The sequence below is a fragment of the Chenopodium album genome, chromosome 27, assembly GCF_948465745.1.
Source record: "Chenopodium album chromosome 27, dcCheAlbu1.1, whole genome shotgun sequence".
Classification (NCBI taxonomy): Eukaryota; Viridiplantae; Streptophyta; class Magnoliopsida; order Caryophyllales; family Amaranthaceae; genus Chenopodium; species Chenopodium album.
Window position 1 is genome coordinate 20,710,721 of NC_137860.1, and position 22,948 is coordinate 20,733,668.

The 22,948-nt window shown below is 39.0% G+C and overlaps 1 protein-coding gene and 1 pseudogene across 1 annotated transcript; both read right to left on the bottom strand.

The window, feature by feature from the left end:
- Positions 1 to 7,025: 7,025 nt before the first annotated feature.
- Positions 7,026 to 8,125, bottom strand: LOC145621496 (DNA-directed RNA polymerase V subunit 7 pseudogene; annotated as a pseudogene).
- A 9,281-nt stretch (positions 8,126 to 17,406) lies between these two features.
- Positions 17,407 to 18,897, bottom strand: LOC145619757 (uncharacterized). The gene is made up of 3 exons (XM_081674454.1): positions 18,833 to 18,897; positions 17,815 to 18,787; positions 17,407 to 17,688 (listed from the first exon to the last, which is right to left on the bottom strand). The coding sequence occupies exons 1-3, from the start codon at positions 18,895 to 18,897 to the stop codon at positions 17,407 to 17,409; spliced, it is 1,320 nt and encodes a 439-aa protein (XP_081530580.1).
- Between the last annotated feature and the right edge of the window lie 4,051 nt (positions 18,898 to 22,948).

Below are 22,948 nucleotides of genomic sequence, written 5' to 3' on the forward strand. Positions count from 1 at the left end.
GTAATATACAAGCATAATTAAACAAATTCAAGGCATAAAATTCAACAAACAAAGCAAAATAAGCAAGAACGTTTTCGAATTTTTCGAAAATCCGCGAACAAGAATGCATAATTCGTCAAAAACCGAGTAGAGTTTGAGCAAAACTTACATAGATCGGGAAAATAGATGAGAAAAGCTTTGATTTGCAACAAGTTTGAGCGAATTTGGTTGAGAAATGAGCGAGAACGAGTGAAGTGAAGTTTTCGTGAATTTTGAGAAGCAGAGCAGCGAAATAGAAATGAAGAAGAAGACGGGTTTAAAACTCCGATTCTGTCACGCGGCGACAGAAGCGAAAACTCGCGACAGGAGTTTCTGACCAGCGCTGGAGCGGCGACAGAATACTGGGCCCCTCCTTATGGTTTTTTGGACCTATTTTAGTAATTTGGGTTCCTTGGTACGCCAGTTAGCCCTTTTAAGCAAATTGACATGATTCAATCAGCTTGATCGCAAAATGCATTCAGTGATCGACTTGATGAAAGATCGTCTCACTTAGCTTAAAGCGCCTAAGTATTGGCTCATAATAAGGCACCGAAATATTGGTTCAATAGATGCACCGAAATAATGGTTTACAAAGGCAAAAGTACCAAAGTATTGGCACAAATATAAAAACAATGATAATAACAATGTATTAAGGGTCAATAAGCAGAATGATTCTTTGGCAATGTCCCAACATAGAGAGGAATTGTCTAGTGGCGAAGCGCGGCCGTGGCGGGGTAGTGTCACAAATTTTGGAGATGACGAAGCAAGGTCAACTTCGACGGTCCCTCAAAGTAAAGAAGAGATTGTCTATAGCGGCGATACACTGCCGTGGCAACATACTGCCACAACCCAGGAAATGACGACATACAGTTATTTTCGACGATGTTCCCGAAATACTGTGGAGGATTGTCACCAAGAATATTGAAGACAACGACATATGGTTATCTTCAAAGATAGCGTTCACGAAATATTGTGGGGGTTGTCACAAAATGAAATGCAGCAAAACGGTTACTCTAGAGACGTGTGCTCGACGGTGCAAGATACGCGTTTCTTAACTCTTTTATCTGTTTTAACTAATGATTAGTTTGCAGGTATCGACGTTATAAGAATGATTTGGAATTGCAGAACATTTTGAATCATTCTCCGTCCCTATCGATACTTTGACTCTCGTTTTTCGAAACATAAGTTTCTTCAAACTCAGTCAAAGTGGGGGCTTCTGTAGACACCCATTTGTGTCTCCCCAAAACCAAACCCAGTGATGAGTGCCTTTCACGTCGAACCATTATCGAATTAGGTGAAAGTGGTTGAAAGTTAAGTGTTGCGGTTTAGTTTTAATTAAAATTCTTTTCTCTCTGTTTTTGAAAATGACTTTATTTATTTGAAAATAGCCAAACCAGTTTAGGTTGGTCCATAATTAAGGTCCAATAATAGTGTAGTTGGATGGGGCTCGAAAAGACCTTTCCAACGATATATTATAAGCCCAATTCCGATGAATATTGAGGAAGTTATGGCCAAAATACTAAACTGGGCCCGGTTAATTATTTAAATACGGCCCAATGATCTAGAGGAGGGCCCAATGGTAATTATTATTTCTAAAATTATTAGGATTAATTATAATTTTCTAGAAGTTTCTAGAAGGTTCTTTTTAATTCTAATATTATTAGATTTAATAATTAATTATTTTAAAATAGACTTTTATTTGGAGTAAAATATTGTTTTATTATCTTAAAAACACGTACTTTATCTTCTGTACGGATTCCGTAGATCAAGTTGATTAAAGATCGGATTCCGCGTGAAGAAAACGCGCTAATACAGGTTGTCGCCAAACGACAAGTCTGTCGCCGCGCGACAGACCCTGTCGCCTCGCGACAGAGTCAATTCCTGGCGACAGCGTGTAGTTTTATTCCTTATCAAATTCTATGATGTTCCGGACTATTTTCGTTATAAATAGGGTCCGAATCCTTGTTTTTCAAAATCATCAATTCTCATCAACTCTTCCTTAATTCTCTCTTTTCTCTCTTGAGCAATATTTGCTTTCTTTCTCCCTTTCTTTCTAAACTAGCTTTTCATAAACACAATTCCACATTCACAAGACTTAGAGTCTCTTAGCCAAGTTCGAAGTTGCCTTCGCCCTAGACGTGCAAGGTTTGATAATTTCTGAGGGTTTGGTCCAAAACTAGTCTAAACTTTATTTAATTTGATTTCAATTTAATTCTTTAATTATTGTTTATTATTTTCATTGAAGTTTACTAACTTGTGTATTTTGTTATTAGAAAGACGTACGAGGCTTCAAAGTAAGTAGAATAGCTTACTCCCTATTTTATTAACAATGTAGATTGCATGCTTATTATTGTTTTTATGATTCCTAGTGTCATGTTAGGATGTGTTCAATTCCTAGTATCATGTTAGGATGTTATTTTATGCTTTCTAGTGTCATGTTTAGGGTGCCTTTACTTAATTCTAATATCATGTTATCATGTTAGTACCATGTTAGGTTTAAAACTTTGATCTTTATTGCTTAGTGACATGCTAGGAGTTGTTATTGAAATTTGTACTTGAAATCACGCTTAATAAGTTAATTATTAATTTGGTTTAGGCTAATGTGATTTTAACTCAAGTGATCGCCAATAATAGATTTATTTGTGCATTAATATTCAACCAACATAGATAAACAGGGTAGGTTCAATATGATGTTTGTATGTTATTCGAAAAGCGCACATGAATACGATCAGAACAAAGTAGAGGCCTATTTTATAGGGCGGGTCCTTTCTTTTGTAGATTGGATTCGTACCCTCATCCCCGGACCCTGTTTGGTTCAAGACCTTATGGAGTAGTTGATGGTCCTTTTGGATTGTCTTTTGGGTTTACAAGTTCCTAAAACTTGTTGGCGACTCTTTTTGCTCTTTGTCTTTCCCTTTGAAACGCCACCGTACTTTAGTGTATGATCACAGTGGGGTTCAAGTTTGGGGTCATGATGCTTGAAATATTCCCTACACATGTATTTCTTGGTTTATTTTGCCATTTTCCCTTTTATTTGTTTTTTTTCTTTCATTTTCAGGTTAGGATCGTAGTCTAAGGACTCCCGAGGTTCCTTCTCGGGTTTTGCAATGATTGGAATGCTAAGAGTCTTCCATTTGAAGCCCAAGTATGGAGATGAGCAAGTTCCAAGTCTCCTTAGGTCGTGCATTCAAGCCGTGGGGGCACCAATCTTGGTGTTGACCCACCATAGAAGCCTTTTGAACCTGCCATGTTCCGTGTCCATCAAGCACACCAAGTGGAGTGCACGAGGAGCATCAAAGAGAAGAAGAAGGAATCTGCCCTGCTCCTAGGCGCGGGCGCGCTCGACACCTGCGCGGCCACGCGGTCTGGTGGCGCGGTCGCACGCCTTGAGGTCTCTGTTCCGTACCCTCCTTTGCGCGGCCGCGTGGTCTTCTTTGGGCGATCTAACTAATTTATCTTTGTTAGTTTTACTATATATAGATTTTTCTTCTATTTTTAGAGAGAGAATCATTAGAGAAGTAATTAGAGATAGTTTTAGATCAGATTTTAGAGAGAGAAACACTTGTTTTTAAAGAGAGAAATTCATGGTTGATGATTGATGATTCTAAGCACATTTCCTTTGATTTGAAGCAAGTTTGTAACGATTTCCTTTACTTCAATGCAATCTTTAGCTTTTAATTTCAATTGTTTGTTGATTGTTCAAGTTTATTGATTAGTTGACTGAATTTAGTTTGATTGAAATGATAGATGATGATGAATTTGTTGATTTGCTTAGTTTTGATCTTGATTTCTTCCATGAATTGTGAGTAGTTTACTTGGTAGGGATATGGTGAATCATGTATAATTGATGGATCATAGCTAATTGAGGGTTTTTGATTGAGTTAGCATTGTGATTAAATTGGTTGATTAATTTTGTGCATGTGTGTGATTAGTTAAAGAGTAGCTAACTTTAATTGTCATACTAGATTGCATTGTGTGCCTACATTGATACGGACCATTGATTTGTAGCTCACATTTGTCGATTGAGCATGGTTAGTGACGATCTTGTTAGAGTCTTTCGTAGTTGGCGCTAGCTAGACCTCTAGGATATAGCTTATCAAGCTCTTTTGATTGCATTGTCTATCTTCCCTCGCATTGCTCGAAGCAATCAATCTCCAACCCGATTAGTTTGTGTGTCCATTGCAAGTACATGTGGATCCTAAATCCCTAGTGCCTTGATATATTGATTTTTGATTAGTTGATTTAGATAATCTACGTTACCATTTTACCTTTCAAAGTAGCTTAACTTTGGCCATAGCAAGCATCCCCCCATTCTTAGTGGTTCAACCCTTGATTTACCTATTTACTTGTATTTAGGTTTGTTAAGTTATTATAAATTTTTTTTTGGCTTAGGGAGGATTAGTCAATGACCTAGTTTTTCCCCTCGTTAGGTTTTCGCTCGTTGCGAGACCTAAGCTTTCTCAAGTAAGAGCTCGGGGGACGAGCGAAGCACGCTACAAGGGTAATTTCGTCTTTCCTTAATTCTTGTTAATTATGTCTTTTGATTATATTAATTGTGATTGTTATCTTGGCTTGGGTTTTATTTTTCGCGATGAATCGGACTCATCAAAACCCAACATCAAGTTAGTATCATGCCTAGGATCTTGCTAATATTATTATGCTTTATTGAGATTATAATGATGATGATTTGTTGTGTCTATAATTATAAATATTATTATGTTGCTTGATATCTATTGTTGTTATTGCTTGGTCACGCCTTTTATGCAAGTTTAAAGAGAATTTGTACTTGAAATCACGCTTAATAAGATAATTAATAATTTGTTTAGGCTAATATGATTTTAATATAAGTGATCGCCAATAATAGATTTGTTCGTGCATTAACAATCAACCAACATAGATTAAACAGGTTTAGGGTTAATATAATGATTACATGTTAGTTAGAAAGCGCTCATGAATATGACAAGAATAAAGTAGAGGCCTATTTTAGGGCAGGTTCAATATCTTTTAGGTTGGATTCGTACCTTCATCCTCGAATATCCCGTCATGGTTTCGGACTACTATGGAGTTAGCGATCTCTAGGATTGTGAAGGGGTGTAACCTTCACCCTGTGAACGGTTTACAAGTTCCTAAAACTTGTTGGCAACTATTTTACTCTAGCTTTTTTCCCTTTGAACGTCACCATGTAAAGTGTATGATTATAGTGGGGTTCAAGTTTGGGATGTTTGAAATATTCCCTACAATATAGTTATGGAATGATGTAATAGGTTTGATTGCCTTTTTATATAGTACCGAGTAATACATTGACGAGTTATTATATATTCATCTTAAAAATAAAAAAAATAAAAAATAAAAATCGTAACACAAAACATGTTTATACAATAAAATATATAAAATTATAATCTCTATTGATCAACCAAATACAACTATAATTCAACGCGAACTAAAAGTATGTATGAGGTTTAAATACATAACTCCCCATGATGGCTAGTTGTACCGCGATGTGCGCATAGGCTCCCTGGTATAAATTAAAAAAAAAAAAATCACAAAAAAAAATTTTAAGGAAAAAACAAAATTTATTATTTTCCTTTTTTCCCCTCGTTATTTATGTCTGTAATATGAAAATAAAAATTGAAACGGGTCTTGGGCGATATTACTTTCCTAAATTACCCTTCAAGAAACTGCCAAGAAATGTGGTATTTTCTTAAAAAATAAATGTGATAACTACCAAAATAAAATTTGATATTTCGCAAGTACCAAAAAGTTTGATAAAATTTTTCGTATATTCATCATTCCTCAAACAAAATCATAACCGTCATATTAAAGTCATCAAATTTAGGTGACTCAATTTCATCCAATATTGGGTAAATTTTCATCTGTTGTCTTTAGCATTCTAGAAAATAACTAGTTTTCTTTGTATATCGGGTAAAAGTGATAAAACCTTCTAAGCTAATGATTTAATGATCACAAAACAAAAATAATATTTGTGAATTTGTGAATTGAGATCACTGTATTGTATACTCGTACTTTGCTACACAATTTTGCAAGGAACTCCTTCCTGCATTGTAATTCAAGAGACCTGTTCCCTGCCGAGACCTGACAGGCATAGCAGTCCAAAGACAGGAACCTCTTTCAAGACTAAGCAATAAAAAGACAATATGAAAGCAAACTCCAAGCTGAAATTCTACACGTCTTTAACAATGCTTACATACAAGCATACAGCCCATCGGCAGGATTAATAACAATCCACAGTGCATTACCCTAATACTTCCGAAATCAATGGTTTGAACCAAGTACAATCATGCAACAGTTAATGGTGTAATGTTGTATATAGTCTTCAATAAGTAAGTTTTTGTGGGAGCATTGTCCCACATGGAAAGAATATGAAAGGTTGGTCTTGTTTATTAACTAGTGTGTACTATGTGTATTATGATTTTTGAGCCTTTTTGTGTGGGCTTGATCATGAGCTTGTTAGTAGATGATTAGTAGTATATTTATCAAAATATTTACTAATCATAGACTAGCACTTAGCACTTAATTAATTATGACTAACATGTGCCAATTAATTAATATTTTTGTTTTAATTTTCGGATAATATAGGGAGGCAGTTATTTTTTTGGGAAAAAATAACTGCCATGCTTATCTCTATATAATTGTTTCATTGGCATTAAAAGACTATCAGTTTTTCATATTCATTCAAAAACGTTCTTCCCAAAAACATGTCCATGGAGAGTGAAAAATTATGCTGTGTTTTCATTCTAAGAAATAGGATAATCCTGAGGGTAAATTAGCGTAGGAATTCCCATCAGCATCTTAGTAGGGGGCTAATATTATCCTAAGGACAGAGATTAATCTCGTCCTATTCTATTTTGTATTTTCATTGTAATTTGTTTTCTAATTTTCGGTAATTGTAATTTCTAACATGTAACACCAAATATATACATCCTACTACAGTTAGAAAATAAGTTAGCAAACATTAGATTCATATTTTAGGATTTACCGAGCATGCAACAAGTTAAAAGATCAGACAGGTCCAAGAAAGTCTCCCTCCAAACCAACCACAGCCTGAAATTCCCTTTCAGTCTCCACCCACTTAGTCCCGATGACACAAAAGCGCACCACCACATCTTTCTCGATCTTTGTCTGCTTCTCACTTATGAACATAGGATTTTCACCGGGAACATGTTGATAGCTAGGCATCTTCTGAGCAGAGAGAAATATGGTCTCAACGGGTCCAGATCTCAAGAACACCCCATGCCTCAAGACCTTGTGGACAGTTCCTTCCAAAACCTCTCCGCGGAAAATCTTAAAAGTGAGACAGCTGAAGGTAACAGGAAAAAGAACATCCCCAGATTGCTGCCTGACTCTTCCCTCTCCTATGTTGTCCAGAGTTGTGACCGCAAGCAGATAGCCAAGCTACTTTGTTGCCTTCTTGGCTGCAAAATCTTCCATCAACCGAAGTATGACCGACTTCTGCAGCATCAATCCTTTGACATCCATATGCTCACAAGGGATGATCACATTCCAAGGCAGTTGTACTTTGACAAACATAGTTTCTAGATAACTACAAAGAGATAAACAAGTTACAGCGGAAACTAACGTTATCTGGTCAAACTCATACTCAATCAGCCGCAATTGTATATTGACTTTCTACTCAAATAAGAAAATGGAAGTACATAGTATATATGCCTCAATTAAGGTAAACTTATAGCAAATATAAAACTAGTTAACTACATACCCATCGTCACCACTTACCATCAACTTGTACATATTTACAAGCTGCCACTCTGACACCATTATAGGGAAACCAAGATTATAACTGCAAGCTTGACAACGAAAGCGAAACCTCAAAAGTTTCTGACTATAAAAATCATACACGAGCAGAAAAAACAAAAAAAAAAAAAAAAAAAAAAATCATCAACAAAAAATCAAAACTTGATGTTATGTAATCTGATCTGTACCATAATTTATCATTAAGATAAGTTCAAATTTAGGAGCTGTAGTCAATAGTTTTTCAAATTGGTTATTAGGTTGTAATAAACTTAAGTTCCTTGTATAAGAAACTATATACAGTACTTCATACTTAGTAAACCCCATATACTTGCTTCCTTCCTTCACTACCCATTCATTCATTATTGACATCTTTTTGAGATTTTTTCTTTCCTGAAGTCACTTAAACTTTTTGATAGCAAAAACGATATCTGTAGAGCTATAGGCTAGGGCCTGTCTGGAAGTTAGCCAGTTGTAGAGACTAATTATCTGAAAATATAGCCCAAAGAAACAGTGGCGGATCCAGGATTTCCGACTTGGTGAGTCACTATGTATATAAGGTAGTTTCCCATTAATTTTCCATCTATGTATATAATAGACCACAAAAAAGGGGCTACTATAATTGTACTGGATATAATCAATTGTGCAGCAGCAAATTGTTGCATTCTAAATCAATTAGTTAAATAGAATAACATCTCTGTTATTGCAAGGTAATTGAGGTGAGTGTGTAAGGGCCTATTCTAATTGACTGAACTCAGCTGAACTGAGCTGAGCTGAAATGAATATATTTATAAGAGAAGGAAATTAGGAGCTGAACTGAACTGATATCCCTGCCATTAGAGCTGTCAAAAGTTGACCCGACCCGAAATACCGACCCTAACCTGACCCGAACCCTAACCCGTCTGAACCCGAAAAAATTGGTGACCCGAACCCGACCTGAAACCAATCCTAGACCCGAGTATTTGAGACCCGAACCGACCTAGAGAGGACCCGACCCGAATGTGACCCGTAAATTATTGACCTGAACCGAATCCGACTCGAACTCGAGAATGACCCAAACGCGATTTAACCCGTCAAAACCCGAATTCAACCCGACCTGTTACTAACCCGACCCGAGTTCAACCTGACCTGTTCCTAACTCGACTCGAATTTAAACCCGACCCGAAATCAACCCGACTTGTTATATATTGACCCGACCCAAATTCAACGTGACTTGTTATTGACCTGACCCGAATTTAAACTCGACCTATTACTAACCCGAATTTTAGGATTTAGGAATTTTTAGGATAAAAAGAGTACTCCGTATTGACTATTGAGTTTCATGCTTTTTTTCAATTTATTAACATGGATTCCAATTATAAAACAAAAGTGGACTTTCTCATCTTACTTGACTTATCTCTTACATAATCCTCGTCAAAGAAAAACTGAACTGGACAGCAGCCAAAAAAAAAAATTAAACAAAAAAATAAAAAATACACGGGACCCAGACAATAGCAGGTCTTTATCATCTTACTTGACTTATCTTTTTTTTTTTTTAGTATTATTATTAGTTTTTTAAAGGGAATTCAAATTTTATTATTCACTTTTCTGTTTAATATTTTTTTTTAGAAAATGTTTTAAATTACGTAATTTAATATGGAGTTTTAAATAAATTTAAAAAATTAAAAAAAATGTAAGTGGACCCAATATGATCCGACCTGATATCAAACTTAAACCTTATTAATCCAATATTTGATACCTGAATTCGAACATGACCCGACTTGATTATTATAACCCGTAAATTATTGACTTGAATAGAACCCGACTCAAACCCGATAATGACCCGACTTGGAAATGACCCGACTTGATTATGTCCTGTAAATTATTGACTTGAACCGAACCCGACTCAAACCCGATAATGACCCGACCTGATTATAACTCGAAAATAATTGACTTGAACCGAACCCGACTCGAACCCGAACACGACCCTAACTCATTTAAACCCGTAAAAACCCGAATTTAACCCGACTTGTTTTTCACCCGACCCGAATGTAACCCGACCTTTTATTGACCCGACCTAAACCCGACCCGAACCCGAAAAGATTTATGACCAAACGTGACCCGACTCAAGCATGACCCAACCCGAACCCGACCCACATAAGTCCTGACATTAACCCGTATTGACCTGACCCGAGATGACCCGACACACACAAACCCGACTCAAACCCGACCCATTTACCCGAATTGACAGCTCTACCTGCCACCTTCGGTAGGCATGGGATTAACATTGACATTCATGCTACTCCAGAGTCTTTTATGTAGGAAGATACATAATTTCAGTTGAAATCCACAAATTCAACCTGGATAAATATAACCAACGTTCCAAACAGCTTAATAAGATCCGCAAACAACGTTCACATACAGCCAAAGTCTAGACTGGAATTTGGTAAATCAATATTTTTCTTCACAACAGGATATCGAAATTGAAGCCAAAAGGCAAACCAGTGTAACAACCTTTGAAAGAAAAATCAACATGCAAATCAATTCAAAATCTTTCAAAAGGGTTCAACTTCAACAAAACACAGCAAAAACACATTCTTGAATCAAACATTGGTTTAACAATGACAATAGTTTTAGCTCAAATTATAACAATAACAATGTCACAATAGAAACTTAAAGAACTCGAGAAACATTGTAGAAATAGCATATCAAAACCAAAGGGCAAAAGTGCTAAAGGGTTGTGCAATGCATTAGCAACCGAATTTCACTCAATTATAAAATAAGACCCTAAAAGCTACATAATTTTAGGGAAATGTGATTCAATTATCAAATTTCTAGCAACATTATCGCTGGCTATCTTCTTTCATAATCTAAGTATTTAGAACCAATAGTTGAGATTTTCGAATCCTACACTTACTGCTTTGACAATTCAGTTATATAAAATCAAAGATGAACCATAAATTCTGAAATTGATATGATGATTGTTTTGGTCAAAAAACTGATCACCAGGTTCGACCTGGGTTGCGATAACTACAGCTAGATTAAAATGATGAAATTAGCTGGATTGGAATCCACAAGAACGAAAAAGGGAAAAGGGGGAGAAGACACAAGAGATGGTGACTCAGAAAACCCCCGGAATAAGGGTAAAAACTGCGGGTGCCTATGAGTCCACCAATCCACTAGATAATCAAGGTTTACAGGTTACAATATAGGTTGCAATTTAATCACTAGAACAATAAGTCTTCGATAATATTTGATAACTAAGGCTATATTATTTGTGATGCCTTTCCATATGATAGTTCCTTCTTTTATATGCTTGGTCAGCCTTCTAAGATCCCCTTAACGGCACTCTTTTACTGCTCCTAGAATCACGGGGTTGAGGGCTGGAGTGATTCCTCCTTTTTCTCCATATTTCCTGGTCAAAGGCTCTTCAATTTGTACTGGTCTTCTCCAATGGCTAGGTTGTAGAAAATGGCTCCTATTCCTCGGGTAAAGGCTTGACTTGAAGATTCTGGAGAATATTGTTCAAGGCTGCTCACAGCTTACTTGATTATTAGACATCAGCTTCATAGCTATAGAGAACCTGTGCTTCGTTTGACTTGTAACTTGCAACCTGACTACCTGTAGAACATATGAATTTACAGGTGAAAATTTTAGCATAAAAGTTTGCCCCCAGCTTGTCTCTTAGATGTTCTAGTGACTTCTATGAGGCAAGCTTCAAAGAATTTGCATTTTTTTTAGAAAAGATAAAAATTCAATTTATTATCCCAAAGATAACCTTTAATCCGTTGCAAAAGATAAAAACTCTTTGAAAAGATAAATTCAAGCCATTAGACTCATTAATGCATTATAAATAGATAAACAAGAATCTTCCAACCACTTCTCCTCTCACGATAAACATAATCTTAGAAAATCTAGGGTTTTCTTTTGCGAAAATTGGGGGAATCAGATCAACGAAGAGGCAGCATAATTTAAGCTTGGATCCTATTGTAGGGAAGTCAAACTTCACCAATTTCCTCTGTCCTGGTAAGTAATTGAGTTTCTCTTTTCTCAATTTTGTTGTTTTCTCAATTTTTCTTGCGAAATTTGTTTTCAATTATGGTAAAAATTAAGCATGTTGCTAAGAAAAAATGCCATAGACATACGAATATGAACTTGAGAGTGAACCAAAATAAGATGGGGAAAGCTGATGAGGACAAAGCTAGCAAAATTACAGAGGCCGATTTGGCGGAGCTGAAAGCAACAGCTTGGTTCCCTGAATCTGCTGTGTTCGTTGTGCCTGGACCAGATGATAGGCCACAATTTTGCAATGATGATAACATTGTGTTCTATGAATACCCCTTTAGACATGGTTTTACCTACCCTTTCTCTCACTTGGCTAGGCAGATTCTTGAAACATTTGACTTGAGCCCTGGGCCACTTATGCCTGCGGTTTGGAATTTGATAGCAATTGTGAATGAGGCCACTGCTAAATGGGAGACTAGGGTGACTGCTGCTGACTTCGTGAGGTGTTATGAGTTGAGAAAGAAAGACCTTGACAGGGTCACTATATACAAGAGAGCCTCATACAACCCTCCCCCCTTCCTTGGATATGAAACCAAAGACTGGTAAAGGAAATCGAGGTTTTTCTTTGTGCTAAAGGATTCTCTAGGGGAATCTGGAAGGTGGATTAGGAGTGGCTGACACAAAGGTAAACTCTTTGTCCTAAGTGTGATGGGTTCTGGAGTGAGGTATATTAACTAAGTGTTTTGAATTGGTGTTTTCTTTTCAGATCTGCGTTTGGATATCATCAAACTAGAGGACGGTTCAGAATCTACTGTGAACCTACTGTACCAGGTTCCTGAGAGGACTTTAGGGACTCAATCTGTTCCTGAGAAGGTTGTTGGTACTCACTCTATTCCCTCTGCTACTACCACTAGTGCTACTATGACTTCAGGTACGGTTCATTTTTTTTGGCTTTATTAATTGTGTAACTCTTTGAGTGGTGTGCTAAGGGTATTTGCTTATTTGTTTTTAATAGGAAAGGCTGGCATTATGTCACGTGAAGAGTCACTTCAGCGTGTGAAGAGGAAGAGAGGTAGAGTCACTGGGAGGTTCCATTGATACTACTGTCCATCAGGCTGAGGACAGCCCTTCCAGGACTCTATCTAACAGGGAGGCTACTAAGATTCATCGTACTAGGTCCACTACTGGTCCTTTTGAAGCTGTGATCATCCCAAACACCTATGATGTCAGTCTTCCTCCTGACTTCCTAGCTGAAGAGGGTTCTAATAACAAGATCTGGCCTGATGTTTAGAAGCTCTTATTTCCAGCAGCAGTTAAGCGTTTGGCTAACCTGGGAGGTTCTTTGGCTCTAGTGATGGGGCCCAACTGGTTTTATAGGTTTGCTCTTTGCTCAGGCTGAGTTTCACTTACTTTCTGTTAGGTTTTGTGTTGACCTAGCATGTTGTGATTGTTGACAGGGTTTCCAAAACATCCTGTATTCTAGGTACCATTTTGATGGCTTGGAGAGGAAGTTCTACGAATCTGATAAAGCTAGGAAGGAACTGCAGCTTAAAGCAGATGCAGCCCAGAAGAAGGTGGATGATGCTAACTCCCTACTGGAGAGCAAGCAGAAGCAGTTTGAAGAAGAGGTGAAAAAGAAAGAGGAGGCTTTGAAGGCTAAGGACCTACAGCTGAAGGAGAAGGACAAAGAAGTGAGTGATTTGTATAAAAGGGTGGTTAGACTTGAGGATGATCTCAAGGACAAAGAAGCTGAGGTTACTTTGAAGATTAAGGCTTATATGGCTAATGGCTTTTTGCTGAAGAAATTTGAAGGTGATGCAGGTACTCAAAGGCTTCGTCAGTTGGTTGATGACTACCTATCTGTTGGTTATATCAAGGATTTGGTATCTGAGGAGGCTGATCCTGGGGAACCTGAGGCTACAAAATCTACTGCTGAGTCTTCTCTAGGTCATCATGTTGTGTCTCCTCCCAAGAGGGTTGAAGATGAACAGATGCCTGATGCTTAGTTCATAGCGTTCCCAGCTTTCTAAGTACTTTTAGCTTTGTTATCAGAATAATCTTTAGTTTTCTAGGGCTTTTGTTTTACTTCGTTTGTGGAAACGGAGGTTTAAACTTTGGATCATCTTTTTGCTAAGAACCTTTGAACATTAATTTTTCTTTGGATGATTCTATGGTACCTTAGCTTTGCTTTGATTTCTTTGACTTGTGACAATGCTTGGTATTTCCTTTGGCTTTGTGAATCTGCGGTGTCTGGCGCTTAGGCCCATCGTTGCTTTGTCCATTGAAGTTGTTCCTGTATCACAAGGGTTAGAGGTGGCCGTTGGCATAGCCAACGGCCCTCTAATGCTTAGGTCAGTACCAATTGTAAGAATTAAATGAACAAAGATAAGAGTTATGAGGTTACTCTTGCTTCTTGTGTTAACCTGCTGCTTTCCAGGTTCCTTTTAGGTACCTGCTTGTATTGTTTTGTTCACTGCATATCAACAGGTTAGAGCTGACCGTTGGTGTTGCCACCAACGACCCTCCGATGCTTAAGTTAGTACTGAACGTTTTTGGAGCTAAGAAAAAGAATATGTACAAACGTTTTTTTTTTTTTTTTTTACAAATGAAAATTCTAGAAGTGATAAAGTTTCAGGTGCGCTGCATTCCAGCTTCTGGGTACCAGCTTACCGCTTGTGGTAGCTAACCTGTAGGCCCCTTTGCCGATGACTTCTATGATTTGATATGGGCCTTCCCAGGTTGCCCCCAGCTTACCTGCGTTGAGCTCTTGGGTATTTTGGAAGACTTTCCTCAAGACCCAATCTCCTACCTTGAACATCCTTGATCTAACATTCTTGTTGAAGCTTCTAGCTACCATCTGTTGGTAGGTGGCCATCCTTATGTATGCTAGGTCTCTTCGTTCCTCTACGGTATCTAGGTCATGTGACAGCTCTTTGTTGTTGCGCTCTGGTGTCATCAAGCCGTATCTAGCTGTTGGGGTGGTGATTTCTGTGGGTAGCACGGCTTCACATTCGTAGACTAACGAGAAAGGTGTCTGGCCCGTTGCGGTTCTAGGTGTGGTTCTATTGGCCCAAAGGATTCTTGGTAACTCTTCTGCCCATTTACCCTTCTTATCTTTCAGCTTCTTTTTCAAGGATCCGATGATGACCTTATTGCTAGATTCAGCTTGCCCGTTTGCTTGAGGGTACCTAGGCGTCGAGGTGACCAACGTGATATTCCATTTGTCACAAAAATTTCTGGTTGGGGCGCTTATGAACTGGGACCCGTTGTCGCACACTATTTCAGATGGTACTCCAAACCTGCAGATTATGTTAGTCCAGATAAAATTGATAACTTCTTTGTCTTTGACTTGCTGGAACGCATCTGCTTCAATCCACTTAGAAAAATAATCTGTTAGAGCTAACATGTAGACCTTTTGGCCTGGTGCAACAAGTAGTTTACCTACTATATCCATACCCCACCTCATGAATGGCCAAGGTGTTAGAGTGGGATGCAAAGGCATAGAGAGTTTGTGAGTGATACCTGAATGTTGCTGACAGCTATCGCATTTGCGTACATACCTATGAGCGTCTTCTCGCAGGCTTGGCCAATAGTATCCATGTGCTAGTATCCTGTTGGATAGGGTTCGTCCAGCTGAATGGGCTCCGCACTCCCCATCGTGGAAATCTTTCAAGATCTGCTCGTAGCCATCTTCCTTTATGCAGCGCTGCAGGATATCTTTGGTGGATTTTTTGAATAGGACACCTTATGTGACCGTGTATCTGCTAGCTTTAAACCTTAGTGCCCTTGCTTCTGTTTTGTTTTCAGGTTGTATGTCACGCTCCAAATAGTCAAGTATAGGCTGCATCCAACTGGTTGGGTTGATAATAGGTGCAATAAAGTTGGGTTCCTCTGGTTCAACCTTAATGGTTTGGCTTTGAGCAGGAATGGACGTTTCCAGGTTGTCTGGATCTAGTTTTACAGGTTCTGGAATGCTAGGTTTAGGTGGTGGGCTGGCTGTATCCACGACAGGAAATGGATGAGAGGGATGGAAGAGAGTTTGGATTTTCCTAAGGCTGATCCCAAGTTGGCTAGGGCATCTGCTTGCGTGTTTCTATCCCTAGGTTTTTGCTTTATGGTGAAAGTTGGGAACTTGGTTGCTAAGGATTTAGCGAAGTCTAGGTACAAAACCATTTTGGAGTCTTTGGCTGTGAATTCACCATTCATCTGGCTTGCTACTAAGAGGGAGTCGCAGAACACTTGTTGATTGGTGACACCTAGGTCCTTCGCAAGATTCATACCTGCAATCAAAGCTTCATACTCTACTTTATTGTTAGTAGCTTTAAAATTACAGCAAATAGCTTGTACCATCATGTCCCCCTGTGGTGACTTCAGCACTACGCCAAGACCTGCACCTCGAAAGTTAGAAGAACCATCAACATAAAGTGTCCAGGTACCTGGGTTTAGGATTTGGTTAATTTGCTCAGATTCTAAGGCTGCCTGTTGTTAAAGATCAGGGCTGAAGTCAGCCACAAAGTCGGCTAGTGCTTGTGATTTGATGGATGTTCTTGGTTCATATGTGATGCCTAATCCACTAAGCTCGATTGCCCATTTGCTCATTCGACTTGTTAACTCTGATCTGCGCAAAACAGCCTTCACAGGGTAGCTAGTTTTCACCACTATGGGGTGAGTTTCAAAATAATGGCGAAGTTTCCTGCTAGCTACAATCAGTGCTAATACCAGCTTTTCAAGAGAGGAGTATCTGGTTTCAGCACTGAGGAGAGTTTTACTAACATAATAAACAGGTAACTGCTGACTTTCAGCTTCCCTTGCTAGGACAACACTAACAGCTTGGGTGCTGACTGTGAGGTAAAGCTGCAAAGACTCTCCATCAGCAGGTTTAGACAACAATGGTGGCGTCATTAAATAGTGTTTGAGGTCCTGTAGGGCCTTCTCGTGATCATCAGACCAAGTAAAACCTTTATTTTTCTTAAGGACGTTATAAAATAAGTGACATTTATCTGATGATCTCGAGATAAACCTATTTAATGCAGCTACTCTACCTGTTAATTTTTGTACTTCTTTCAGGTTTCTTGGTGATTGAATATCAATTACAGCGCGTACCTGGTCTGGCCTAGCTTCGATTCCTCGCTGAGTGACTATATAGCCCAGGAACTTACCTGCAGCTACTCCGAACGAGCATTTGGATGGGTTCAGCTTCATCTTGTACTTCCGGAGGATGCTGAAGGCTTCTTCTAGATGACTCACATGATCAGCTGCTTGCTTGGACTTGACTAACATGTCGTCGATGTAGACTTTCATGGTGTCCCCCAGCTGGTCTTTAAACATTCTGTTAACTAGCCGCTGATAGGTTGAACCTGCATTCTTCAGACCGAACGACATTACTTTGTAGCAGTATATTCCTTTATCTGTCATGAAAGCTGTCTTCTCTTGGTCCTCCGGGTGCATCAGTATCTGGTTGTAGCCGGAATATGCGTCCATGAAAGTGAGGAGCTCGTGGCCAGCTGTAGCGTCTACCATTGAATCTATATGAGGGAGAGAGAACGGGTCTTTAGGGCATGCTTTGTTTAAATTTGTGTTGTCAATGCAGACCCTCCAGGTTCCATTCTTCTTGCTGACAACAACCACGTTAGCTAACTAATCTGGATATTTGACTTCCCTTATCTTCCCAGTATCTAGCAACTTCTGGACTTCTTCATTAATGATCTGGTTGCGTTCCGGAGCGAATTTTCTTCTCTTCTGCTTTACTGGTCTGACAGTGGGATCCACGTTTAGCTTGTGTGTAATTATCTCAGGGCTGATTCCTTTCATATCTTGATGTGACCATGCGAAGCAATCTGAATTCTCTTTGAGGCACTTAATGATAGCATCTTTCTGTTCTGCTGCCAATGCAGCGCCAATCTTGATTTTCTGCTCCGGCTTTGATTCATCCAGCACAACTTCATCTAATTGCAACTCATCTGGACGCTTGGGTGCTGGATTTTTTTATAATTGCTAGATGGTGGGGCCATGAGGTTTCAGGGCAAGCTGGTAGCATTCTCGTACTTGCCTCCTATCCCCTTCGACTACTGTTGCCCCCCATGGGCTTGGGAATTTGAGCAGTTGGTGATAGGTTGATGGAATGGCTTTCATTTTATGGATCCACAGGGTTCCTATTATCACATTGTAGGCAGTCTTGCAGCCTATCACGTAGAACTTGTGCATCATATTAACCCCTTTGAGCAGCGTTGGAAGCTGGATTTCTCCTAAGGAATTCATAGGTTCGCCATTGAACCCAACTAGTACTGTAGACCTCTTGATGATATCTGACTCCTTGAAACCGGCTTGATCTAAGGCATCTTTGAAAATTATATTGGCTAAGCTTCCATTATCTACTAGTACTCTCTTCATCTTGCAATGACCCACATGGAGGGAAATCACCAAGCAATCATGGTGCTCGGGCTCGTTGAACCTGCTCTCATCGAATACGACTGCCATATCATCTAGCTTCTTTTCTTCGCTACTTGGATAGGTTTGGGGGATTCTGGATGTTGACGTACCAATTCTTGAGATACGCTTCACACTGGAATAGGTCAAGCCGCTGATGCTAGATCCTCCTGATATTGCTTGAATCACGACACCTGGGGTTGGTGAAGCTGGCGGTCCTGACTGGGCTTCTCGCTTGATTTCAGGTCCCGTTCCTTTTTTCCCGAGGAGGTCTTTTAGATATCCTTTCTTGAGTAGCCAGGCTACTTCTCTCTTGAGACTGTTACATTCGTCAATCCTATGCCCATGATCTCCGTGGTATTCACACCACTTTGATTTGTCTTTCTGATGTTCAGGCTTATCACTCTTCCTGGGCCATCTAACAGGTGGCCCAATATCTTTGAGGGCGTTTACTATCCCTACTACATCGGTGTCGAAACCATACGAGCTGACATCTGGGTGGTACTCTATCGCTGGCCTGCTGGAGCCTTCACCTGCTCCTGGTTTAGATATGTTGTTGACATTGCTGCGCCTTGGCTGCCAGCTACTTTGCCTGGTTCCGGGGTTCTGATTGTTGAAAGACTAGTTCCCCGTATACCCTGACGGTCTCCTTTCGACCCAGCTTCTGGTATGCTCGTCCTCTTCTACACGGACTTCAGCCATTGCTCTGGTTCTGACTTCTTCGAATGAGGAACACTGGTACCTTGTCAGCTCATAATATAACCTGGATCAGTAATTGAGACCCTTTCGGAAAGCTTCAATAGCAGTTGAGTGGTCACCATTTTTGATGCTGACCATTTCCCGATTGAACCTGTCCCAGTACTGCCGGCTCGTCTCGTTTTGCTTCTGAACGATCCGATACAGGTCACTGCTCTGCTTATCTAGCTCTCGGCTAGTGGCGAATTGCTGGTAGAATTTGTTCACTAAACTGGAGAAGCTGGCGATGGTACCTGGCTTCAAATTAATAAGCCATTGGAGTGCAGGTCCTGATAAGGTAGCGCCAAAGGACTTGCACATGGTGGGTTCAATCAGTTCCCACGGTATTGATAATTGCCACATTTTCTGCTTGTACTGAGCCACATGATCTTGAGGGTCAGTGGTCCCATCGTACATCTTTGCAAAAGAGGGGATGCTTAGCTTTGTGGGAATGCGCATGTTTGCTGTTTCCTCCACAAAGGGGGATTCAGCGAATCCATCACGAGATTCATAGGCTACAGGTTTGGGAGCACCTGGTAGCCGAGTCAGGAGCTTCATCATCTTCCGATTTTGAGCTTTGATAACGGAAACTTCTCTGGCCATAGGGTTAGGATCCCCACCACCTTGCTCCTCATTATTGCGAGATATTTCTCTCTCGTCTTCTTCTTCAGACCCATCAGAGGACACCAGGGTGAATTGGGGTATATCATCGATTTTTACCCTCTTCTTTTTGTTGCTCCTGACAGAGTCGAGCTCTTTGGATAGCTTCTCTAAGGATGCTTCAGATTCAGCTTTAAGCCTCGCCAGGGTTGCTTGAGATTCTTCTTCTAGCTTCTGGCTTCGCTCAATGGAGGCTTTCAGCTTGTCGCGCAGTTGCTCGATCAATGCGTTTGCGTTAGGATCTGGATCTTCTCCCATGATGAAGGGTGGACCAATTTATCTAACTGTATCCCCACAAACGGCGCCAAACTGTTTTGGTCAAAAAACTGATCACCAGGTTCGACCTGGGTTGCGATAACTACAGCTAGATTTAAATGATGAAATTAGCTGGATTGGAATCCACAAGAACGAAAAAGGGAAAAGGGGGAGAAGACACAAGAGATGGTGACGCAGAAAACCCCCGGAATAAGGGTAAAAACTACGGGTGGCTATGAGTCCACCAATCCACTAGATAATCAAGGTTTACAGGTTACAATGTAGGTTGCAATTTAATCACTAGAACAATAAGTCTTCGATAATATTTGATAACTAGGGCTATATTATTTGTGATGCCTTCCCATATGATAGTTCCTTCTTTTATCACTACTAGAAAAAGGGTCATTTCTGACGGAAAAATTCCGTCGGAAGCACCCCGAAATCCGTCGGAAAACCAGTTTCCGACGGAATTCCGTCGTAACCGGTTGTCGGAAAACCTTTCGTAGGAAATTTGTCTTTTTCCGACGAAAATTCCGTCGGAAACACTTTTCCGACAGAATTTCCGACGGAATTTTCCGTCGATGTAGGTTTTAGAGCACCAGGAAAATCCGTCGGAAATTTCCGACGGATACAACCAGGAGGAGACGAACCAGGAGGAAAGAGAAGAGGAGAGAGAAAGAGAAGAGGAGAGAGAAGAAGAAGGGGGAAAAAGAAAAGTGGAGGCGGAGGAAAGGTGTAGGGTATTTGGGTTTTTAAAAACTTTTTCTTTTTTTTAATTAGATTCCGACGGAAAATTCCGTCGGAAAGTTCCGACGGATTTGTAATCCGTCGGAAATTGTACTTTCCGACGGAATTTCCGTCGGGAAAAACGAAATTTCCGACGGATTTATTTTCCGTCGCAAATTTCCGACGGATTTCCGACGGAATTATTGAATTCGTCGGAAATATCCGACGGAAAAAAAATCCGTCGGAAATTTCGTTTTTCCCGACGGAATAATGGGTCCGTCGGAAGCAGTCCGTCGCTATTAAGCTGTTTTCTTGTAGTGTATATGCTTGGTCAGCCTTCTAAGATCCCCTCAACGGCACTCTTTTACTGCTCCTAGAATCACGGGGTTGAGGGCTGGAGTGATTCCTCCTTTTTCTCCATATTTCCTGGTCAAAGGCTCTTCAATTTGAACTGGTCTTCTCCAACGGCTAGGATGTAGAAAATGGCTCCTATTTCCTCGGGTAAAGGCTCTTCAATTTGAACTGGTCTTCTCCAACGGCTAGGATGTAGAAAATGGCTCCTATTTCCTCGGGTAAAGGCTTAACTCGAAGATTCTGGAGAATATTCTTCAAGGCTGCTCCCAGCTTACTTGATTATTAGACATCAGCTTCATAGCTATAGAGAACCTGTGCTTCGTTTGACCTGTAACCTGCAACCTAACTACCTGTAGAACATATGAATTTACAGGTGAAAATTTTAGCATAACAATGATTACTAAAACAAACAACTTACCTAATGGAGAGCGAGAAGGGTGATGTTGATTGAGTGCGCTTCAATGGAGAACTCAGAGAGAGAGAAGGGAGCAAGATCAGGAGGAGGCACTTGGCAAGTAGGCAGGGCTATCAAGCTATGTTCATCCGATTTTTGTTCCCTTATTTATTGTCTTGTTGATAGAGCAAATTCAATGGGTTGGAGTTGGACTGTTGGAGCTTAAAGCCCCATTAATAAAGTGGATTGCTAAATGGGCGAACTGGGTCGTAGCCATCTTTAATGTGTCGAGGTCTTACTAATTATACTACCTCCGGTCCAAATTACTTGCAACTTTGGGGTATTATTTGTGAGATATAAAATATTCCAAAGTTGCGAGTAATTTGGACCGGAGGTAGTATATACGTACACTCTAGTGTAGGTAGCACTACCTACACCCCAACTATCCACTTTCCCCAAACAACACACTATTATAGTTTACTTTCTACACCCCAAAAAATATACTTCCTCCGTTCTTTATTACTTGACTCGTCTTTTGTGAATAATAGGTAAGAAAACACATATTCATGTAGGATCTTTTTGAATTTGTCTTAATAAGTACTATCATAATATATAACTTTTATAATTGTTACTTATAAAGAATTATAGTTATTTAGCGTTAAAGTTTTGTGTTGACAAGCGTGATAAAAGAAACAGGTCAAGTAAAAAAGAACAGAGGAAGTAAGATAGAAACATTGTTTTCTCTCTCCTAAAATTAGTATACACTTTTAATCTTCTTCACTCTCCATTCTCTCTTATCAAAATTTGCAAAAATACTTACTTAAAAACTCGAAGTTCTCTATAAAAATCAATTGCGGTCTTTGATATAAGAGATGAAGTCACACAATTGCAAGGATATAAAATCAAATTGTAAGTTATTTTTGTAAGAAAAAAAGTGCAAACCCTAACTTTTTGCCATATTATTCAATTTTTTCAGTAAACATATTAAAATTTTTATAGTAGCTCTTGAATTCTTATACATTTTTTATCATAAAAGTGATTTAATATAATTATATTAAAATAATTTTTGGTATATATATATATATATACACTCTTTTGTGTTGAATTAATTTATGGTGTGTTGTTTAATTACAACATTGGTGGACATAAAAGTTGAAAACAAAGTTTAATTGTCCTTATTTTATGATGGATAATTTGATCTATTTCGTAAATTATATAAATGTAAATTTAGTTCATAGTGAAAATTATTTTTTTTATGAATGTTCAGTTTCATTTACATAAATGTTCATTTATATATTAATAAGCGGTCGTTCACATATTAATAAACGATCTACATAATGAATTCTAATAATCTCTTAATGATGTCTATTTTTGGCCGATTTCTTCACATATTTTCTATAGGTATAGTTAATTTAGTTCGTAATGAAAACTATTTTTAATGTTCGTTTGACTTTTAACACTTGTTCATGTTCAATTGAAAAATGTTCATTTATATTTTCATAATTGTTCTTTTTTTATATTGCACTGTATATGATCATTTTGTAATACTGGGTTCATATTTGTATGTGTAAATTTTTATTAATGGTTTAAAAATTAGATCTCTTATTACGCAGGATAATTATATAAGAA